This window comes from Oncorhynchus nerka, linkage group LG10, assembly GCF_034236695.1.
Source record: "Oncorhynchus nerka isolate Pitt River linkage group LG10, Oner_Uvic_2.0, whole genome shotgun sequence".
Taxonomy (NCBI): Eukaryota; Metazoa; Chordata; class Actinopteri; order Salmoniformes; family Salmonidae; genus Oncorhynchus; species Oncorhynchus nerka.
Window position 1 is genome coordinate 39,526,005 of NC_088405.1, and position 17,500 is coordinate 39,543,504.

General features: G+C 42.6%; 1 protein-coding gene and 1 pseudogene across 1 annotated transcript; one reads left to right on the forward strand and one right to left on the reverse strand.

The window, feature by feature from the left end:
• Positions 1 to 606: 606 nt before the first annotated feature.
• LOC115135286 (tubulin--tyrosine ligase-like) lies at positions 607 to 7,431 on the reverse strand. Its single transcript, XM_029669802.2, has 7 exons — positions 6,754 to 7,431; positions 6,091 to 6,169; positions 5,727 to 5,959; positions 5,335 to 5,470; positions 4,874 to 5,143; positions 4,531 to 4,674; positions 607 to 4,001 (listed from the first exon to the last, which is right to left on the reverse strand). Exons 1-7 carry the CDS (start codon positions 6,920 to 6,922, stop codon positions 3,794 to 3,796), a joined length of 1,239 nt encoding a protein of 412 aa, XP_029525662.1. The 5' UTR covers positions 6,923 to 7,431; the 3' UTR covers positions 607 to 3,793.
• Positions 7,432 to 11,727: 4,296 nt separating this feature from the next.
• LOC115135287 (fidgetin-like protein 1) lies at positions 11,728 to 15,969 on the forward strand (annotated as a pseudogene).
• Positions 15,970 to 17,500: the final 1,531 nt, after the last annotated feature.

Sequence of the window (17,500 nt, forward strand, 5' to 3'; positions counted from 1 at the left end):
CTATAGATATCAGATCTCAGTTGCTCTATGTATTGATTGTGGCCGTGTTCGAGAGCATCAAAACCGTGATAAATGGGTCAATTGTGACTGACTGACAACGGGTGTGTTCTCTTTCCAGCCGTCGCCTGCCAGATCTTACAATGCCTGGATAGGTATTTTACATAAGCCAACCACATCATGTTATAGACATCTGTCAGTCTGACGTGGCACACAACCATTGGTTGATGCATCCAACATCTGATCAGGGGAACTTGACCAACACGTCTGTCATTAACTGACAAATTGCTAACATTTGTGGTTAGCCGATACTTAAAACACCTATCCAGGCATTGTAAGATTTGGCAAAGGAACGCACCAACAGAGTAGTTATTTACGATGCAAGGACATTTGGAGATCTGTCAATCTCGACTCGCCTTTAAAGTCGGCTGCAATGTCGAACTCGCCCTTTGTGTTGGTCGATTGCAGTCATCATGCCTGCCATTCAGTTGGATAAAGTCAATGGTGGCAATCATTTACAACATCTATATGATTTTCTTTCATGTCATATCTAGTGTAAATCCCTGGGTCTTATCAGTTTATGCCACAAGAGAAGTCAGGAGACTCAGATCAAGGATACATTTTATTCTCCATGATAATGTGACAGTTTTCATGCAAAAGTTTGATAAACATTAGCTAAAAGAAACAGGCATTCATCTGACTAAATACAGTTAAATCATTTTGACTGGGGGAGAGGTTAACATTTCAATGTGCCAATGTTGGTGTGTCAACCGATTTATTTATTCTTGGCTGCCTTGGTTTAGTGAAAATGTTTGATAATGATTGATTTAAAGTTGCAATCTAACTTCTTTGTCTCCCATGGCCATGATACACTCAAATGAAGATACAGATTGTACTTTAAAGGACTTGAAATACATCAAACCCACAGATTTCATAGCTGGGGAAGTAATACTGAGGGGGGATTGATTTTAGACATACAAACAAGTTCTCATTGATAAGAAATAAGAATTCATAACCTACCAAGCAGGTAATAAAAAATGGGAAACGTTCAGTGCAAAGAAACTCTGCATGAGTACAACCAGACATTACAAAAGATTGAACAATTAAAACAGTCACACAGACACATATGCCAAATAGCAATAGGCAAATTCACATCTTTACAATCAAACAAATGAAAGGTGCATTTATATGCAGGAGGTATATTGCTTCTTCCAAACATCAAGAGGCAATTCCCACTAAGGCACCCCTTCCCTTTGATGGAAAGACATTTCCCCAATTTGTATGATAATACTGATCATTTCCTTTGGTTGTTTTCCCAAGCAATGTGTTGAATAATACAGTTGGTCTTTTTTATTTTGCAAAACAATCTAGAAACCAACACCTTTTTTTTGTGCCCCTCTGATATACAAACTAACCGAACATTTAACCACAAATAGATTATAATTCATAAACATTGTATGCTTTGACCATGTGAATATCAAACAGATACTATTCAAGCAGTCATTCACACCATACTTCATTAAAAAAAAAAAAAGACAGTGATTAAATGTCTCAATGTTGTCCCTTAAGTAGTGTTTCACTCAAAACACGTTGAAGCATTTCCTCAACTAAAAATATTCGAAAATGTGTGATATTGAAGAAAGGAGTTGGTGGTTAAGGGACTAACTCATACTTAAAACAAAGTTTAACATAGGACAAAGTAACTTAATCTATGGGATAACTGGGTGATAATGCTACAAAGCATCTGTAAACTGAATGTGGTCGGGTGTTCTACATTGAATATCACAGTGTAAACACAGAAACAGACAAGGGCAGGGAAAACAACTTTCTAGCAGGCAGGTATCACAAGTTCACTTAACATCATGGAAGCTGTGTTAAAAACCTAACTGACTGTGTTCAGTCTTAAACTACTTAAAAATAAATACACTTAAATCTGGGATCCGCCCCAGGCGCATTTTGTTATCGTTTTGAAGAAAGGAGCATCCAGCATCGTGGTAAAAAATAAAAAAAACTCAGTACTGCTGTTCTATCGCGCATGCAATGATGTCCGAGGGGGGGAAAAAAACATTGCGATCTTACAACAGACGAACAAATGGACGTGGCCTTTTCACTGCTATGGATTGCCGCTTAATTTCTTTTTTTTTTAAACTTGCATTGACATTAAGTCAATTCTGGGGTTGAAGCTATTACGTTTAATTCAAGTTCACTACATGTTTTAAATAAACAAGCAAAAACTAACAAGAAACACATTTTCTTTGAGCAAGCGTCACCAACACACACTAAACAAACATTTCTGCAAAAGCAATTGGTGCAGAACTACGCAAAACTAGGCAAATCTATTTCAAAACATCTGGTGTCAAAATGCAATGCAGTTCTTGACAAACAGGTGCGTCTCATGGACCTATTGGGAAGGTAAAAAGTATAGAGACCATTTTAAAGGAAGTGCTTGGCTAAGAACTCTCAGTATTCGAGGCAAAAGGGGAGAGTAGGCCTACTTGCATTAGGAGGTAAGACACTGACATGCATCCACACCAACATGCAGTCCCTCTTAAGATGACAAACAAACTGATTTACAGCTGTATCGGAGGTCCCCTGTGCGTAACTGTGTACAGTGTACGTGGATTCGTAAATTCCTTGTCAATATATTACATCTGTATATGTTTATCATCTATATTATGTTTGTTGATTATGTTTACTGTGGCAGCACCATTTCACCGAATCAAATTCCAAGTAGGCCTATATGTAAATGTACTTGGGAGAATAAAAGTGACTGATTCTAACAGTTTTACTGGCAGAACCACAGAAGGTTCAAAATAGTTTGAAATGTTAGAAAGTTGCAAATCTAGTCTCAGTTGGACAGGGAAGGTTTATCTCTAGTCATTCAACAAATACTCTGTTGACAGAAATATAAGTAATCTGTCTATGAATCTTCTCTTATACAAGGGGGGAATTAACAACACTGACTAAATTAACTTGGGAAAAAAAGGTCTCAAATCGAAGACCTAAAAAAACTACACGGCATGCGCAGAATAATAGCTATCAAATAGCTATAAGACAATTTACATAGCAATAAAATAGAAACTGGATGCCTCCTATTTTTTGCTTTAATACTTTTTTAAACTGCAGTACACAAAACTCTCCGGGGCTTTGTGAATAACCATGATATGAAACAAAGATGTAGGAATGCTAACTTTTGTGGATAAACCCAAAGATGTACAAACCGAGAAAAAATAAATAAAAGTCTACATCGCACATACACTTGCCTGACCGACAATACACTGGCTCACGTAACACACAGTAGCAGAAATGCTATGCTAATTCATCAGGTTGCATCTTTAAGTGGGTATGGGTGGAGATGTAAGGCACTAGTCTGTATAATAAGTAAAGCATCCCCTCCATCTTCAGAGGTCATCCATACACAGTCTAGGGGAGCCTCAGTGGCAGCACTGGAACACAAGGGCTTCTCTCATTGCTCTGGGACCCCCAAACCGGTCATCAGTCTGTCGCCCATTCATCATCATCACCCAAACATTCACCAAGTCTCCACATTCATATTCTGCATGTCTGCCCAGGCTTTCCTCTGAAATGCCCTTCCATTGTGGTGTATGAGAGAAGACAATCTGGTATCACATACGAGAAGGTCCCACATTCAATCTTCAGTCAATCACAAGGGCAAACCACTTTGAGACTTGCCAAACAAGAACCAATGAGGTGGCAAGCTTCCAGACCTGTGGGACCTCTCAGAAAAGCCTAGAAGTGAGGAGCGGAGGGTGGAACTTCTGAAGCGGGGGGACACTTACAATCGGGTGAATGGGCCCACGTGGAGAGGTCCTCTCAGTTTCGGAGAGGAACAAGAGGATGAGGTGAGAGCAGAAAATGAGGGGGAGGAGGAGTAGGGAGCAGGGGAGGAGGAAGATGATCGTGGTTCGGAATCGTTGTTCAGTGTGAAGACAGTGGAGATGGCCACGTCCACGATACCTTGGCATAGCTCCGGGTAGAGTTTCCTAGAAGAGGGAGAGTTAACAGCGCAATTAATAAGATGCCATGCCAGTTAAATCAGTCAGATTATATAGGGAGGAATTAATGATCAAGAGTCCAGAAACTTTATCTAGCATGGAAAATCAATTCAAAGGACAATTTTACACTCAAGCACATTCAGATTCACCGGGAAGTCAGAGATCTTAAAATAAAACATCCATTAAATCCTAACATGAAAAGTTATTAAAGCACTCTAAGCCTTGAACAATGGAAAACATTTTCAAAGGAATTAACATTTCAGCCCAAACCTCTTGGCGTGAATGAACAAACAACTGCCGGTCAGTCTGAGTAGAGCACACACCATGCACAGGTCTCAAATCATTTAAATCAACAAAGATTCTATGAATAAAATGTCATGAATGAGAGGATGACCCAACCGAGTGCAGGCAAGAGGAAGAGGATAAACAGGACAATATAAGAGACACAGTTTTATAGCCTATTACTACCTGCTACGTTTTTATGACCACTGGGAGAAGAATATAAAATAGGACTGACTGTGCGCAGGCCGGAGCTCCATTGATCTCTATCAGCCACACCTTGAAGCTCTCATCCACCATGAAGTCAAAGCCGAAGAGCTGGAAGCTCTGATAGGACAAGTGCTTAGTGCTGATGGCAGGTTCAATGCATGTCAGACAGCTCCTAGGAGACCAGACAGAACAACCATTGTCAGGAGTCTAAGTAGAGTATAGCCTAGCTGTGAAGCAAATACCTATAAATAACTACTTGTAGAACTTCGCAATGTTAAGGGAAAGGCCATGTTTAAGGTCATTGAACAAAACTGTATTTTTCCATCTCCTTCAACAGAGTAAAAAAACAGCACTGGAGGAGAAGTAGCTACCTTATAATCTGCTTTATCTGAGGTAAAATGTTGGTCTCCAGCACTATGTTGTGGGTGCTCAGCAGGTACTGCCGGAACTCGTCGAAGAACATCTCGTTGCCCTCCTCGTAGCGGCCATAGTTCTGCGAGTGCTCTTTCTGGATGCAGTGGTTGGTCAGGTGGCTGGTCACGTCCTGGAAGTTGGAGCTGTCGTAGGGCTCCGAGGCCGTCCGCAGCACACCCTCCCGGTAAAGGTAGATGTTGTACTGATGGTCCACGAGCACCCAGCTCCTAAGAACACAACAGCAAACCCGCAGAGTCAGATTACTGGGAAAAACACCAGCGATAACATTTCTTATTTTGCTGTTCCTCAGACAGCTTGAATTGTGTATTAGAAGCCTATATAGTCTTTGTTGGTAATAAATGTGTAATAAACACACTAGATGTGCTATCACTCAAAGGTATTAGTATCAGCTGCTTACCTGATGTCAAATTTACGGTTGCCAGGTTGCAACAGTAGTGGTCTTTCTAGGTACTTCTGAATGACATGAACCTGCCCTTGATTATCAATGAACTCCAGCAATTGATTTGCATCGTGGGATATCAAAATCCCAGCACCTGGAACAAGAAAACCAACCCAAGCCTCATCTTTGTATACAATCCTTGGAATAGATATTTTGCCAACAAAGTGTTTGTAACTCCCTGGGTAGTCAAAGGAAACTTTGAAAAATATGAAGCATTAGCTTAAAAAGAGAGCTTCTTTAGGCAGCAATACTATAATACACCACCCCCATAATACCAAATGACTACAGAATGTAGCAGTACTAGCTGTTAGTAGAAATATGAGCCTCTAGACATGATGACTGTTTGGTACCTTTTGCTCCAGCAGATGACTTGGCGATCCACACTGTTCCCTCTCCGCTTTCCTTCCTTGAGTGATAAGAGGCCAGGAAAACTTCTCTTTCATCCGTCTTGGGGTTACTTTTCAGGTGGCTTATGCCATTCTTTGCAGGCGCAATGGGAGTGTTGAGGTTAGTAGGATAGATGATATACGATTCAGGCAACCAGTTGCCGGGATCTGGAAGCTCCGGGCTAGTCTTGATTAACCTGCACAATGCAAAGTAAGCGGATATTGATGATATTTACAGTATCAGCAGGATTTATTGAAAATTACAGCATCAAAGTGAAAATGATTACACTGGAACCTTTTCAACTCGTCAAGGTTTGAAAATGCCTACTTGACTAAAGATGCTTTGCGGCACAACTTGTCTGCTCCTCTGTAATAATTCACCAGTTGCATCAGTCCAGGCTCATGACCTGTGGAGGAGAAACAAATGCATGCAGAAAAAAAGGATGAAAGTGATTACAATAGGGCGGTGTAAACAAGAATTTGTTTAGGTCCTTCTCCGAGGTCAAACACGGCATTTCAGTGTGTCCAATATAGCCTACTTGTGGCATTCAGTGACCAAGGATGCATGTGGATACAGTGATATCACCAAAATATGGTTATAATTTTGTAACAAAGTAGCAATAGACAATAAGCTCCAGGATAGTCAAGGCCAAACTCTTGATCATAAACTGAGACAGGGGTGGGCCACAAATGAATAATTCTGGAAAATGATCAGTGGTTTAAGGGATTAACTTTCTTTTTACTTTTGCATAATGTAGAGGTCTTGGTTTGACTCCCAAGGAGACTGGGCGCATTGCAGTGAGTGTCAGATTAGCACTTGTGATGTGTATCAGCCTATGGGCCTCCATCAGAGGTCTACATCAGCGGTTTCATGCGACACAATTCATGGGTTTAGCTCGAGGGCGAGAACAAGAATACTGACACTGCAACAAAACGCATTCAATGCAATGTAAGACCATTTACTGCGTATGCCAAAAGTGTTAACTCTTACCAAGCCGTCCAAATGGCAGTCTGTTCCGTTCGCCCAACATCAAATTGAATCGGGGATTATCCTTTTTCAGTCTCTTCCATTGTCCAGTAGCGACGAGAATTTTGGAAACTTCAGCATAAATAGTACTGTTGTCGTCTCGGGCGACAAATGTATACATGGGTGAATTCATAATACCACAATATTATATGTGCAACAAAAAAACGAATTGTTTTCAAGCTCCGATGTAGCTAGTTGATTTAGCAGACTGGCTGGCAAGCGCTATCTCGCGGGCGGCTGTAGCATGATGAGGCAGCCATGTCCAGATTCTGAAAAAAATGAATGTCTTTCACGATGACAAAAGTCCTACTACATGTTGCATTACTCTGGTCTACATTTCACTCATGTTGCCCTAGATTAGGGTGTGACTACTTGGTCACACGTCCGGTCGAGAACCTATCTGGTGTGCTAACGAGCTAGCTTAGCTGTCAAAGCAGTATATTGCTGTCGATTACTCTGGTAGCTGGATATTTTTCTTCAGCATTTTTTGTTTGACTGGTTAACTATGTAAACTGCTACTTTGCTAAGATTTCAGCTGTTCAATTTGAGGACAAAACGACCAAACAGAAGAGATCCATAATGTTCTGTTGCAGATCAACGGTCCTTTTATTCTTGGCCCACAGCTGTCATCCATCATCTGTCGTCACATGGAACGTGGATAAACATGACCTGCAATGGATTGTGGTTGATGTAGTCTTTCTATTCTGGTACCTCACTTGAGGTTATCAGATTAAATACCTTCTGTAGAGCAAAAAGCAATAAGGTAACATTTAATTTCTATTTCAATTTGTGTATAACGAAAATATTGATGTAATTGTATATCCCAGAAAGCATATAATATATTTTAAAGGGTAAGGGCAGAGATTTAAGGGCCAGCTGTTCTTTCCATAATATGGATTTAGTCTTTTACCAAATAGGGCTGTCTTCTGTATACCACCCCTACCTTGTCACAACACAACTGATTGGCTCAAACGCATTAAGAAGAAAATAAATTCCACAAATTAACTTTTAACAAGGTTAATTGAAATGCATTATAGGTGTCTACCTCATGAAGCTGGTTGAGAGAATCCCAAGAGTTTGCATAGTTGTCATCAAGGCAAAGGGTGACTACCCTGAAGAACCTCAAATATAAAATATATTTTGATTTGTTTAACACTTTTTTGCTTACTACATGATTCCACTTGTATTATTTCATAGTTTTGATGTCTTCACTATTATTCTACAATGTAGAAAATAGTAAAAATAAAGAAAAACCTTTGAATGAGTAGGTGTGTCCAAACTTTTGACTGGTACCGTATATAGACTTGACTGACTAGACTGGACTGGAGTATACTTGACTGGACTAATTGGCCTGGACTGACTGAACTTGAACTGAACTTATTGGACTGGATTTTCTGGACTTGCCAAGACTATCCCTAATTAAACTGAACATATTTTAATTTCCAAAGTACAGTAGCAGTTTTCTGGTATTAGCTATATCTTCACCACCAGATGGCGGCATGCACTTGATTTGAGAGGGGAGGGCTCAGGGTTAGGCCCAGTTCGAATTGTACCCTAGACTATAGTGCCTTACCTCCCTTACACAAGTGTTCACAGGAGGTGTAAACATAAGTCCCATCTAGCCCTACGTATAGCTACATAGATCCCTGCATGATTGAGAAACGAGTGTTGCGTAGGAGTGACATCACCTGACGTATGCCAAGCTTATGGTTGTGTTGCAGCAATTCGAACCAGTGACCTTTACTGGCCCAGTACCTTTACTGGCCCAGTAGTCTTAACCGCTAGGCTACCTGCCTCAGCAGGAACAAATCACAGATAGCAGCTGTGTTGGTGGCAGCTGCAGAGATGTACTTTGGTGTACAAGATTTTACTGCAGAAGAGTTACAAGCTGTGTTGAGTGTCCTGTCCTCCCAGGCTGCCGGCCTGGTGTAGGATCAGTTCGGGCCAAGTAGTGGAATAGTGGTGAGGTTTTTTAATGGGTGTAGGGTTAGTTGGTAGGTCAATTTCTTTACGAAGCGTAATGAACTCACAGTCCAGAAGAGTAGCTGGAAACACACTGCTATGGCAGTGGATGATGCCCAACAGTCTGTGGATGTCAGTCAGTTGATGATCCTGAATATTAATTGTGAAGAAGGTTGATTTTGTTGCGTTTATTGCTCTAGTGATTATTTGTACAGGACAATTGAACAAAAAATCAAAGAAACTGGAAATCACTGTGAAAGTGTCTAAAAGGTTCTTTGATCTCCAAGATTTCACAGCTGAAACATTGCAGTCAATACTGTGTTTTTTTATTTGATTTATTTCACCTTTATTTAACCAGGTAGGCTAGTTGAGAACAAGTTCTCCTTTACAACTACGACCTGGCCAATATAAAGCAAAGCAGTTTGACACATACAACAACACAGAGTTACACATGGAATAAACAAACATACAGTCAGTCAGGAAAGAAGTATGTATATATACAGTGTGTGCAAATGAGGTAAGATAAGGGAGGTAAGGCAATAAATAGGCCATAGTGGCGATGTAATTACGATATAGCAATTAATCACTGGAGTGATAGATGTGCAGAAGATGAATGTGCAAGTACTGGGGTGCAAAGGAGCAAAATAAATAAATAACAGTATGGGGATGAGGTAGTTGGATGAGCTATTTACAGGTGGGCTATGTACAGGTGTAATGATCTGTGAGCTGCTCTAACAGCTGGTGCTTGAAGTTAGAGAGGGAGATAAGACTCTCCAGCTTCAGTGATTTTTGCAGTTTGTTCCAGTCATTGGCAGCAGAGAACTGGAAGGAGAGGCGGCCAAAGTAGGAATTGGCTTTGGGGTTGACCAGTGAAATATACCTGCTGGAGCGCGTGCTGTGGGTGGGTGCTGCTATGGTGACCAGTGAACTGAGATAAGTCCGGGCTTTACCTAGCAAAGACTTGAAAATGACCTGGAGCCAGTGGGTTTGGCGACAAGTATGAAGCGAGGGCCAGCCAACGAGAACATACAGGTCGCAGTGGTAGGTAGTATATGGGGCTTTGGTGACAAAATGGATGGCACTGTGATAGACTACATCCAATTTGTTTAGTAGAGTGTTGGAGGCTATTTTGTAAATTACTTCGCCGATGTTGAGGATCGGTAGGATAGTCAGTTTTACAAGGGTATGTTTGGCAGCATGAGTGAAGGATGATTTGTAGCGAAATAGGAAGCCAATTCTATATTTAATTTAGAGCCTGTGTAGGGATCTAAGTACATTTTAGTAAGTGAAAGATTACATTGATTTTTGTTTAGCTTTATTTATATATTATTATTTTTATATTTTATTTTCGTTAAAGTATTTTACCCCACCCAGTTGGTGGTGGCAATACACCTTTTTGGATGGAGTCTGCCAATAAAACCATGTAAAACCTAGTTTTATTTATATCTAACTAGGCAAGTCAGTTAAGAACAAATTCTTATTTACAATGACGGCCTACAACGGTCAAACCCAGACGATGGGTCAATTGTGCGCCGCCCTATGGGACTCCCAATCACAGCCAGTTGGGATACAGCCTGGATTCAAACCAGGGCATCTGTAGTGACACCTCTAGCCCTGAGATGCAGTGCCTTAGACTGCTGTGCCACTCAGGACCCCCATGGTATATTGGGGGGAGTCATCACTGGGGTTCCAATATCTCTGTCCATAGATGATGTTAAAGAAAATTTGAAGGGAGGCAGAGTGATTGAGTCCTAAAGGTTGATCAGTAGGAAAGAGGGTCAAAGAAGTGAAAGCTTATCAGGGATGCTGAGGTTTGAGGAAGTTTTCCTGGAAAAGTACATATAGGATTCCTTAGTTTCAATGTTAGAGAATTTGTCCCATATGCACTGCAATGTTTTAGATGCCAAAGAATGGGACATGTAGCTGCTCATTGTAAAGGAAAGAAAATATGTGCCATGATTACGGGGAATGTTGAAGCAATGTGAAGGTTAAGTGCTGTAATTGTGGGGGAGAACTCAGTGTAGCATTTGGTGGATGACAGGTGCAGAGAGATGCTAGAGCGGCTCAGAGATATAGGATCAGTCATGATGTATTATATGCAGAGGCTGTAAGACAGATTGGTAGAACTACAGCGCGGACTGATGGAGCTTATAAGGATGTTCCTGTAGTAAGTGGACCTACTGTTGTGGCTGGTGCTTCTGATGGTCCTGGCATGGTTCCGAAATCTTGCGTTCATGAACGTGCGGTGCCAATGTTGACTTCATAGCTTTTATTGGTAAGGTTATCAATAAGATTTGGGTTGTGGAAAGCAGAAATGCCAGGTTGAAGGTTATTGTGGAGACGGCAAAAGTGATATTGGGGGTAACAGATGTTACTGTTGATATGGCTGTTGACATGCTGAACAAGGGTGGAGTTTTTCAGCATGATTTAGATCAAGTTTAATGGGGTTAGGGGGTTGGGGAGTTGGTAGGGATTTATTTGGTTTAGAAATGTATTTTCATGGCAGTATGTGTGGTGCAGTGGTCTAAGGCACTGCATCTCAGTGCAAGAGGTGTCAACTACAGTCCCTGATTTGAATCCAAACTGTATCACATCCGGCCATGATTGGGAGTCCGATAGGGCGGCACACAATTAGCCCAGCATTGTCTGGGTTTGGCCGTCATTGTAAATAAATAAAAATTAAACTGACTTCCATAGTTAAATAAAGGTTCAATAAAAATAGATATTTTTAAAAAATAGTATAGAATTGGGCAGAATTACATTCCAGCACAATAGATGGCAGCATGCACTTTAAAGTTTGTTTGCGGTCCGCCATGATATCATTGAAGAAGAAGAAGAAGACATAAAAATCATTTTAAAAATGAAGAAGAAGAAAGGTCACCTGACCTCCCAAAAAATAACATTGGGGTGATTTCAAAGAGTTGGCGCGTGAATCATTTTTTGTACTTCCAGCTGCGAATGTGATATTGATATAACAACTTTTCCGTGGTGCAAAAAGTTATGCTCTCTATTTTCCAAGCTACAACTGTTTGTTACTTCTCTGTGGTAAGTCGAGATATGTCGAACACGACAGTTACAGTAGGTTAGTAGCTAAGTCAACTGGCTAACTTGGATCTTGCTATCTTAGCCGGTACTACAGTAGTTTAGCCGGTACTGCAGTAGTTAGCTAAACAGTCTAGGAACAGTGAGCTAACTAACGTTAGCCAACAATGGAGCCCCGTTTCCATGGCATAGCTCGAATTTGGCGCTGGTTCGGGGGAAACCCGGGCTAGCGTATCCCTCTTTCCTGAGAAAATGAGCATCCTAAATGTAAATTGTGTTCCAAGTCGTTTTGTTTCAGTCGCGCAGCATTTATCAAGGCTTTGTTATGAGAATATGCGCAGCGTGAGTGAGAAATGACAACAGTAATTTAGGGGAAACAGCTAGCTGGCTTCTGCCACAGGCTGGAGCCAATGCTAAGGGGTACATATTTGACACTACGTTATCTTTCACTTATCGGTATATTCATCATCACAATATGTCATAGCTGGCTATGTAAGTTTAGCTACTTGTAAGTCTAGACATTACTTATATTGAATAAGTGTTATAATGTGGTGATGTCTTTTTTTTAAAGACTTATAAAATGTGTTGTTGTTTGCTTGGCTGCTTCTTGTGTCATGCATTTTTAATGACTCCTGTCCCCCATTCCTCAAACAGGCGGGAGCACGCCAGGCATGAGTGGTGCACACCTGGGCGAGTGGCAGAGGAGATCCTTTGACATTTCATCTGGCACCTGCACACCTGAACAGACGGCAGACGCCTATCGGGTGCACATCCTTGCCATACAATATGCATGGGCGAGCGCCCAGCTCTCTCAGGCCGGCACGGGCTCCCTGCTCAGGACCTACTCGGAGCGCTATGCTGCAGTGCTGGACTCAGAAGAACCTCGCACGGGGCTTAACAACTATGCAGAGAGTGTACTGAACCTGGCTTGCAGTCAGAGGAACCACAGAGACAAATGGGAATCGTCCCTGACAACTGCGGGTGTGCTGGAGCTGCCTTGCGTGCGGAAGATGCTTCGGGCTGGGACGGGGTGGAAAGTCCCTTGTGGCACCTGCAGATGTTAACATCTTCGTTGGACAAGAGAACAGAGGCAGCGCCCTGTCTCTTCCTTCCACTGGACTCGAAGCTGCAGAGACTCCATTCAAAGCATTGGGACCCCCATCATGGCCCAAGCCTGAGGGCAACAGCACTTTTAGCATTTTGCATAGTGCTACAGCAGAAAGACCAAGAGGCGCTCAGGGAGTCCCCAGCTACCCCCTTCCTCTGCTGGCCCCTCAGCATGGGCTCAGTCTCTGTTTTGCCAGCACTGCTCAGCTCCACCACAACCAAACCCAGCCCCTGCAGGTCACCAGTCTGTCTTAAACTCTAACACCTCCAAGAGGAAGATGTTTTACAACTCTGGTGGAGAGAATGGCAGAGGGGGGGCATCTGGAGGACAGGCAAGGCAAGACCCATGCTGTGGTGGCACAAACTTCAAAACGGCAAGGGAGCAGTTTATTGTTGATCAGCAGAAAAAACACCCCCACCAGTCCCAGAGAGCCCAGCAGCCCCCTGTGATGGCAGCTGCCATCGGGGGTGCCACTAAGAAGTCACTGGGGGCCAACAGACCACAGGGGACATTTCCCAAATTTGTGTCCCCCATGTCGAGGCCAGAGGACAAAAGAGTGTGTTGTCGGTAGCAGCAATGCTCAGGAGACTCAGCCAGTAGACGAGCACCTGAAAAACTTTGAGCCCAAGATCATCAAGCTTATCAGTGAAATTATGGACGATGGACCGCCCGTAGCCTGGGACGACATCGCTGGCCTGGAGTTTGCAAAGGCCACGATCAAGGAGATTGTGGTGTGGCCTATGCTCCGGCCTGACATCTTCACTGGCCTCCGTGGTCCACCCAAAGGCATCCTCCTATTCGGGCCCTGGGCACAGGAAAAACTCTGATCGGGAAGTGCATTGCTTGCCAGTCAGGGGCCACCTTCTTCAGCATCAGTGCCTCGTCTCTCACCTCGAAGTGGGTGGGGGAGGGAGAGAAGATGGTTAGAGCACTCTTCGCCATCGTCCGCTGCCATCAGCCAGCTGTTATCTTCATCAACGAGATCGACTCTTCTGTCCCAGCTTACGGACGGTGAGCACGACTCATCCCGACGGATAAAGTTCCTGGTTCAGCTGGACGGGGCAGCCACCTCAGCCGACGACCGCGTCCTGGTGGTGGGGGCCACCAACCGCCCTCAGGAGATATACGAAGCGGCCCGGCGCCGCCTTGCCAAGCGTCTGTACATCCCCCTCCCCGAGGCAGCTGCCCGACGGCAGATAGTCTCTCACTTCATGGCCCGTGAGAAGAGCCAGCTGGGAGAGGACGAGCTGGAGACCGTGGTCACAGGGACGGAGGGTTTTTCTGTTTCGGGAGGCAGCGCTTGGCCCCATCCGGCGCATCCAGCTCCGTGACATTGCCACCATCACCCCCGACCAGGTGCGGCCCATCCTCCACTGTGACTTCCAGGAGGCCCTGAGGACAGTAAGGCCCAGCGTCTCAGCCAAAGACCTGGAGCTCTATGAGGGGTGGAACAAGACTTTTGGTTGTGGTCGTTGATCTGGGCAGCAGTATAGACTCACATTTACCAATATCAGCCTATATTTAACATTTACTGCTGTTGGGGATATATTTAATTTGTTTTGTTCAGTAAATTACCTTTCATTTAAATGTTAGTTTTCCTGCAACAGACTACCATAAGATGAGGCTTTTTAAAATAATCTTTCTGAGTGTTAACTTGATTTTTCACTTACTGATCCATGGCACAGTATATCTATTCACAAATATATGTTATTAGTTTTTTTACACTTGGATTCACTAAATAAGATTTTGGTGTAAGTAATATGTTGTTAATAAACTTGCTGAATTTTTTTGGTAATGCATTGCTAACAGCTTTTCCTTTTGTACACAGAGCGGAAATGTGGCAAAGCGTTTTTCTGAGGGTGGGTTATGGGGCCATGTGGCCATATGTTCCCTTTTCACTCCATTTGCTACCTGTTTATCCAAAGTAGATGAATATAGGCCTACATCAGCTATCAGTTTCTCATCAACTCGGGTTGTTTAAGGTCCAATGCAGCTGTTTTTATCTCTATCAAGTAATTTCTGGGTAAAAATGAAGTACCTTACTGTGATTTGTTTTCAATTAAAATGGTAAAAAAAGAAATAAAAATAGCAATTTCTAAAGTAATAATTTAGCTAGGACTGTCAGGGAGTGGTCTGAGTGGGGAGGGGAAAACTAGCTGTTATTGGCAGAGAGGTTTGAAACTCTTATTGGTCTATTTACTATGTTTTATATATATCCACACTAAGGGGTTGGCGTAATACTGTGAAGATGATGATAATGCCCTTTTAGTGTAAAGGCTGTTTGAGAAGACCGCCTGAAATTTGAGCCTGGTTTGGTGGAGTTTAAGATAAGATAAAGGTACACTATGCAGAAATCGCCTCGCCATTTGCTGGTTGTAAAAATTCTAATACTTTGCCTAATTCCAGTTTGTGACAAAACAAGTACAGTGTAGAGAATTGTTGTGCCATCTAAACCGCTGTGACAATATTTTTGGTTTTGGAAAAAATATTTATTTTCAGCTGTTTTAAAGCTGGTGTACAAAACTGAAAGTAAAAGACGAAGAAATGAAACTTAATAATGAGAGGCATAGAAATGTAGCACAGAACAGATCTACCGCTTCTTAGACTTTCAATTAGAATGACAAATCTATAACGCATATTTCTATGTGAGTCTGGTCGGTCGCCCAAAAAGTTTTAATAGATGAATAACAAAGAGTGTTTCAAACCTCTCTACCAATAACAGCTAGTTTTCAGGTTACTGATCCCTCCCATTAGTCTCATGCAACTAGGCTTCTCACTCAGACAACTCCCAGACAGACCTAGCTAAATTCTTGCTTAAGAAATTGGTCTTTGCTAAGAAGCCTTTTTTTTCTCCTTTTTTGACCATTTTCATTGTAAAAAAAAAAAAGATAACCGTAAGGGGCCTTTAACTAATGGATGTGCCAACCATGGCTGGGGAAGTTGGTTAATGCTGAGAGTATCCTGGTCTCATGTTAAGGCTTGCCCACAGATCTGCCTTGTATTGCCTCTCTTCCTGCCACAGTGACTATGTGCTATTAAACTGGTACTTGACAAAACAGGAAAACTCATTTAATGTTTGTGTAAGAATCCATATTTGAATTATCCCAAAACAGGTACTTTTGGTATCCTGCTGACCTCACAAAGCTATTTAGTCAGGTTTCACCAAATGCAAGACTGTCCTCTCCTAAAAGCCACAGCTTTTTTCCTTCTCTGCCAATTTTGGTCCTCCAGATGCACAAGGAGTCAACAGAGATTTTGAATGTAGTTGATCTCCTTTTCAGTTGAACGCCTTTCTGGACATAGACTGCCACTGGTCGAGGAGTAGACGATTATAGATTGTGCACACATGAAATGAAATTGTAATGTAATTTTCATGAAACAATCTTTGAAAAACTGGAAGACCATGAAAAAAGTATTTCATGTATTTTTCATCTTTTTGTCAAGTCGCTGATTAATATTTCAGAGTTCTGGGGCTGGCTTCAGTGTTGAAACTTTGTAAAATTAGCCAGCAATGCAAGTACTGAGCATATCCCAGAGGGCTGGTGGAAGCTTGTCAGAACAGCGGGGCTCCCCGCAGCTGGACCGGGCCAGATGCACAGAATTCCTCAGGCGCTGGCAGATCCAGCCACTTGACACCAAGAATAATGTCATCTTCTAACGTCATGTATCTTTAACACCTTATGTTATATGTCTAGGAATGTTGGGTTGAGTTTTGGCTTTGAATTGAAGTTGAACAGTACTAGGCTACAAAGGAAAATTATCCCTGTCAAGAGGATATAAGATGATACACTGGAGATAAACATGTCTTGTGTATTATTTTAGTTGCTGACTGCCAAATAGGCCCATACATCCATGTTTCACAGTATTATGCCCTTTTATTTGTCCCAGTTTGAGCTATGATCACGGTCGCCCACGGTCTGCGCATGTAGTCTAAACCCGTGAGGACCAGTATGACATTTGCAGTCCATGGATAAACGCTTTTCCAACAATTCCTAAGATTAACAGATATGACTTGTGGGCATGTTAAATTCTGATGCTTTTTCCATGATCTTTTACTCTGGACATAATCTGGCATGGTCAAATAGGATCCTCCCTAATGGAATAGTTCACTGATTCTTAAATGGTAGAGTAGGCCTATTTCAGTAAACTGTCCGAAAGGGGAAGTGACATTTGGGATTCTGGCAGGGGGGGAGTGTGTTGGCCAGATTATCCCTTTTATGCAAATGTCCTCCCTCCCCTGTTAGGTCCCAGTGAAGCGTGGAGGGAGCCTCGTCGCTGCCCACAGCTGCTTCCCATTTCTGCAGAATCACATAGTAGCCATCTGGAAGGACACCGTTGTCGCTGCACAGCCCTGATGAGCTCCTCTGCTGGGCCTCGCCTCTCTCTCCAGGAAGCTAGGCCTGGTCCTCTGAGCCCTGGCCCTAGCCTCATGCTCCACTGCCTCATCCTCAGTGTGCTAGCTAGCTAGTTGTCCACTCTCTTGTTCTGTGTCCCCCCTTGGTCATGTATTTCACTCTTCTAGGTTATCTCTGTGCTATATGTAGCATTCACCCACATCTTCTCTCTGGCCTGGCATTCCTTTCTCTGGTCCTCTGTGTG